Raw genomic sequence first — 6,347 nt, 5'->3', positions numbered from 1 at the left:
ACAGGGTAGATAGGGATGGGCAACTTAGACATTGGCTACCTAAAATGAGGGGGCGGTAAGGCACAAAGTGACTGGCTTAAGAGGTTTCAAGAGCAAGTTTAGTTTAAGAGTGTATGTGTGTGTGTGTGTGGGGGGGGGGGCGGGGAAGGTGGCGGCTGTTGGAAGAGTCCCCACTGAATAACTTTCATCTTTTCTACATGGGTCTGGTAAAAGGAGATGGGAATAAGAATCTTATGGTTCAACAGTGAATAATTGTTATTGTGACCAATTGTGAGTGTCACAATTGTCAAGGTAGAAGTTTTGTAACAAAAATAGGGGCGTGGTTAATCTTACATTCTAGGAACGGAGGACCCTAGGACTATCAAGGAAGAAGAGCACAAGCAGAATGTGAGTCCTTATCCAGAGAAGCAGCGACACCAGAGAAGGAGGCAGAGATGGGGACATGGAGAGAGGGAGCGGCTGAGGACTTCAGATTCATGGGAAGAGAGGAACTAAAAGCTGGTGGCCAGGAGGCAGACTTGCAGAATGTGCCCTTTGGAGGTGTAAATTATTATATATGCCTGAATGTTTTTTTTTTTTTTTTTTAAAAAAAGGTAAAGTGAGTAGAGAGAAATACTGTTAGCTGATGGTACATGGAGGGGATTATAATCATTGTAATGTAGCAAGGTGTATGATTTGTTGAATGTAAAACTGATGATCTACCCTGTAAACTTTCACTGAATCCACAATAAAAACAAACTCCCCCTGAGGCACCCCACAACAGTTTACTTATATTGCTTATTGAAAATGTGTAAACTGATTTAATTAGTGAGGCATAAAAGATCTTTCAGAAAACTTGTGTCTTAGCTCCTAAGGCCAAGTATCTTAAATGTATCTTTGTTGTTCAGAATCTGAAGATAAATTTCTTCCTGTGCAGCTGAGAAAGGGCCCTGCAGTGCTTTACCCAGATACCCAACTACATGTCCCCTCACTCTTTTCTTAAATGTCACCTTCTCAGGGAGGTCCCCCTTCTTGGAGTTCCGTATTCCCCTTTCTTGCTTTGCTTTTCTCCTTGACATTTTCAAATTTTGTTGCTTTATTTTGCTTATTTCCTGCCTTCCCACTGGGGAAATATAGGTAGGTATCTGGGTAAAGCACTGCAGGCAGAGAAAACAAAAGGCAAAAGCTCTCAAGTAGGAGGAAGCCAGATAGAAAGAAGGCTAATGTGGCTCAGGTAGAACAAATCAGGAGGAAAGTCCTAGATGAAGAGAGTTAACAGGGTACCAGATCTAATACGGTACTTTAGGCCACTGTCAAGACTGACTTTTTAGCAGAATAAGATAGGAATTCATCACTGGATACTAGAAGAGTAACTTATTTTGAATTGCAATTAAAGAGAACTTTCTGGAAGCGATGCTAAAACCAGACTCTAGGTGGGCAAGGGTAGAAGCAGGAAAACCAGTTCTTCTGCAATACTCCAGGCCAGAGTTAATGGTAACTTATACCAGGAAGGTGTTAACAAGTGATGAATTCTGGCTATATATTCAAGGTAGAGGAGAAAGAATAGAATCAAAGATGGTTGAGTTAAAAATAACGATACCATTATAAGGGTACCATCCTGTATCCACAGGACGCTGTAGGATAAAGCACTGGACCACAAGGTTGGGTTGGACAACAAAGTTGATGATCCAAATTCACCAGCCACTCCTTGGAAACCCTATTAGGTTCGCTGTATGTTGGAATTGACTGGATGGCACTTAACAACAACAATAACAATCTTGCCACACTCCAAAGTTATACTCCAAAAGCAATTTCCAAACATAAATCTGACCATGTCACCCCAGTGACATGGTGATATTCTTAAGTGATCATATCTTTCACATTATTTCTTTATTAATATACAAACATACACTTATTCAGTATACCTACTTATTCAGTATACCTACCTCAAGAAAATCCTTAGGTGCATAAACCGGTCTGAAAAGGCTTAAATCTAAAATTAATAAGATACGTTAGAACAAAACTTCAGTCCATATATTATATAAAGGTCTATTGATAATAAATGTTATTGATTCTTATAGATTCTGTAGATAGATTTACTCAAGTATTTGCTGGTGGTGGTGGTGGTGGTGATGATGTGCCACGGAGTAGGTTCTGACTCATAGCGACCCTGTTACAGGGTTTCCGAGGCTATAAATCTTTACGGGAGCAGAAAACCTCAGCTTTCTCCCATGGAATGGCTGGTAGTTTCGAACTGCTGACCTTAAGGTTCACAGCCCGATTTGTAACCACTATGCTACCAGAGCTCCTTAGTATTTGCTGAGTCTCTATGCATTAAGTATTGTTACTGTTGTTAAGTGCTGTTGATTCGGTTCTGGCTCATAGGGTTTCCTAGGCTGTACATTTTTGAGGGAGCAGCAAGTCTCATGTTTCTCCAGTGGAACAGCTGGTGGGCTCAAACTGCCTATCTTGTGGTTGGCAGTCCAGTGCTTATCCTACCGTACCACCATGCTCCCATGTTAAGCACTGGAGATAACAAAAATGAAAAAAGTACCTCCTCTAGACATCTTAGATGACATAATTCTAGAAGAAATTAAGAGTCTTCTACTGATAAACTTGCAGTATAACTGAACTAACAAACAATGTCAAATACAAAAGTTGTATGTGACAATCCTCAAAGTACTTAGAATATAGACAATGCAGTCTTAATACAATCCTCTAGTTATATCAAACTATTCTCTCTTTTAAACTCCCGTAGCACACTGCTTCCTCTATTCTGGTGCTTGTCTCTTGCCCAGCCAGTTGTATATAAGTATATACATTGCAAAGTCCGAGGGAGGGTGGTGAAGAGTTATGTTAATGTCTGTCTATACAATTAAACAATTACAGACATCTACTTGTTGGGGAGCTGCCAGGTAATGCATTGGACTGCATTGTTGGATTGAACCACAGGTTTGGCGGTTCAAACTCACCAGCCATTCCTCACAAACCCTATACAGGGTCGCTATGGGTTGGAATCGACCCGACGGCACTTAACAACAACAAACAACAACTTATCAAAGTAAGTCAAATACAATTGGCACACATATTATAAACACTAAAATGAAGAAAATAAATTCTTCAAAATGTGTGAGAATTTCTGAAACTCATGTTTCACTACATAGTTTATGTCTAACATCTCCATGTAATTTAAATCATTTAAAAAAATTACCTTAATTATATGAATCGCTCAAAAATCCAATACATAAACTTAATTTTTTAAATAAAAATGCTTTAAATACTGATTTGAAAAAAGATTTTTGTTGCTGTTAGAGACGACTAAAAATAATGGAGACTCTAGTTAGGAATTTTTAAACTGCAGACTAGACATTTAAGCAAAGCACACAGTGGAGAGTAAATTAGTGGGGGCAAAAGTTGTTATCCTTTCTAAAGAATTGTTCATTCTGCAATTTTGGATCCATAACTGAGAAGACAACTCTCCCATACTACTTCTAAAATAATGTTTTTCATATACCTGGTTCATCGGTTCCCATCTCATTCCATTTACTGAGAAGTTCTTTTTGTTCTCCAACTGGTCTCTAAAAAAAGTAATTTTAAAATTGGTCTCATATTATGTCGTTTAGCAAAGCAGCTGAAAAGTGAGAGTGAATAACTTACCCAAAAGTTTAAATAAACTACCACAATATAAGGAAAAATAATTTGAGAGGGGGGGCTTAAATTAGTATTATTTAACTATTACATTAGATCTCAACTCAATGGTTCGGTTAGAAGATGGGGTTAATGAGTCCAAGAAAAGAAGATAAACAATCAGTACAGGCCAGTACACTTCACAAAGAAAAACTGCTCCTCAGCTACATACTCCATCTCGTACCCTGTGTGGCAGTCTCAGAAAGGCATCACAAGGGGGACGGCCAAGAATGTGTGACTGTGAATCATGAACATTGTCTTCCTAGGTGAAAGACAGTGGATTACACAGTACAATTACCTAAGCTGCTTTTCATATACATTTATCTTGTTGTTATACCATTCTTCTGGTGACTTTGGTAACTTGTCCTTGGAGATTGTCCAAAGTACATTGCCTATATTCTGTGATACAATAGGGAATAAACAGCAGGTAGGAAAATAATGAGAAGGGAAACTTGCCTCCCCTACTTGTGAACATCTATGGAGAACCCAGAGTATCTCCCACGTAGTCTCTGCATCCTTTCCCACCTTTCCTATCTCAAAGTCCAGAGTGATCGATAAATGCTCAGTGTTAAACCTAAATAGATGTCTAATTCTGAAGAGAAGAGACATAGCATTCCTTTTGTTCTCGATTTTCATACCTACAAGACTATACTATATGGTCTATGAAAATACCGTATATATCTGATCTCCATCTCTGATTTTGTTCCTTCTCCACCCACAGAATATAGCTATTGTGTTAAATGAGCCAAAAGGTCAAAACATTAAAGGCTATCAAAATCTTTGACATGTACTCATACTCTTTACAGCCAAATGCCTGAATAATCAACACTGTAGAATCTTACTTTATTTCTATCTATTCTCAAAAAGTATAGATTTATTATAAAACTCATTATGACAAACAAAATATAAATCCAAATAGAATGTACCCATGTTAGTTTTGGTCCTACAGACTTTGGTTCAAAACAAATTGACATGTTTAAAAAAACAAACAAACAAAAAGATAAATCAATCTAACTTAAGAGTTGTTAACTTCATGATACGTTTTAGTACGTGCTTTTCAATACGGTGGGAAAAAAAGAGAAATTCTAAAAATACCTTTCGTGCCAGTGGGATACTGAGTTCAGAGCACATACTATTTAAACTCTTCAAAATTCTTTTTTCCCAACTCCCCTGCAACATAAAGAAAAATCCATATTGTGTCTGCTTAACAATACCAAAACTGATTGAAATATATACTAAAGGTATTATGAATTTCATAGAAATAGTGAAGTTGTTTAAGATTGGTTATCTTCATTAATTTATTCACTCAATACATACTGATTATAGCCTACTATGAGCCACCTATTATTCTTAGTGCATAAATTATTCATACATAGTGCAGTACATAACAGAAAATCTTTGTTCTCATAGAAATGACATTCTAATTGAAAAATGGGAATGAATATGAATACAAACGAAATTACCAAGCTATATGGTAACAAATGCTATAAGGAAAATAAGTAGCCCCAATGGCACAACAGTTAAGTGCTTGGTTTCTAACCAAAAGGTCAATGTTTCGACCCACCAGCGGCTCAGCTGGAGAAAGATGACGCAGTCTGCTTTTCGTAAGATCGTTGTTGTTGTTAGGTGCAATCAAGTCAGTACCGACTCATGACCCTATGCACAGCAGAACGAAACACTGCCCAGTCCTGGGCCAGCCTCACAACTGTTGCCACGCTTGAGCCCATTGATGCTGCCACTTTGCCAATCCATCTCACTGGAGGTCTTCCTCTTTTGCTTTGACCCTCCACCTTACCAAACATGATATCCTTCTCCAGTAACTGCTCCCTCCTGACAATATGTCCAAAGTATGAGAGACAAAGTTTGGCCATCCTGGCCTCCAAGGATCACTCTGGCTGCACTTCTTCCAACACATATCTGTTGGTTCTTTTGGCAGCCCATGGCACTTTCAATATTCTCCTCCAACACCATAACTCAAAAGCACCAATTCCTCTATGGTTTTCCTTATTCACTGTCCAGCTTACGTATGGATATGAGGCTATTGAAAATACCATGGATTGCGTCAGGCTCACCTTAGTCCTCAAGTTGACATCTTTGCTCTTCAACACTTTAAAAAGGTTTTGTGCAGCAGATTTACATAATGCAATATATTGTTTGATTTCTTGACTGCTGCTTCCGTGAGTGTTGATGGTTGATCCAAGAAGAATGAAGTCCTTGACAACTTCAATCTTTTCTCCACTGATAAGAGTGTTGTTTATTGGTCCAGTGGTGAGCATTTTTGTTTTCTTTACATTGAGATGCAATCCATACCATAGGCTGTGCTCTTTGATCTTCATCAGTAAATATTTAAGTCCTCTTCACTTTCAGCAAGTAAGGTTGTATCATCTGCATATCGCAGGTTGTTAATGAGTCTTCCTCCAATACTAATGCTATGTTTTTTTTTCCATAGAACCCAGCTTCTTGGATTATTTGCTCAGCATACAGGTTGAATAAGTATGGTGACAGAATACAACCCTGTTGCACACCTTTCTTAATTTTAAACCATTCAGTGTTCCCATGTTCTGTTTGAACAACTGCCTCCTGATCCATGTACAGATTCCTCATGAGCACAATTAAGTGTTCTGGAATACTCATACTTTGCAATGTTGTCCATAGCTTGTCATGATCCACACAATCGAAAG

The 6,347-nt window shown here is 38.2% G+C and overlaps 1 protein-coding gene across 2 annotated transcripts in view; it reads right to left on the bottom strand.

Moving 5' to 3' along the window:
- TBC1D19 (TBC1 domain family, member 19) overlaps positions 1 to 6,347 on the bottom strand; it is a 304,338-nt gene that overhangs the window by 140,870 nt on the left and 157,121 nt on the right. For both annotated transcript variants that reach the window (XM_006866308.1, XM_006866309.1), the window contains 3 exons: positions 4,762 to 4,836; positions 3,494 to 3,557; positions 1,926 to 1,972 (listed from right to left, as the gene is read on the bottom strand). In XM_006866308.1, coding sequence (XP_006866370.1) covers positions 1,926 to 1,972; positions 3,494 to 3,557; positions 4,762 to 4,836 — 186 coding nt within the window. The remainder of the gene's footprint in view (positions 1 to 1,925; positions 1,973 to 3,493; positions 3,558 to 4,761; positions 4,837 to 6,347) is intronic.

Source organism: Chrysochloris asiatica, unplaced genomic scaffold, assembly GCF_000296735.1.
Source record: "Chrysochloris asiatica unplaced genomic scaffold, ChrAsi1.0 scaffold00089, whole genome shotgun sequence".
Taxonomy (NCBI): Eukaryota; Metazoa; Chordata; class Mammalia; order Afrosoricida; family Chrysochloridae; genus Chrysochloris; species Chrysochloris asiatica.
This window is presented reverse-complemented; position numbering and strand designations above follow the sequence as displayed.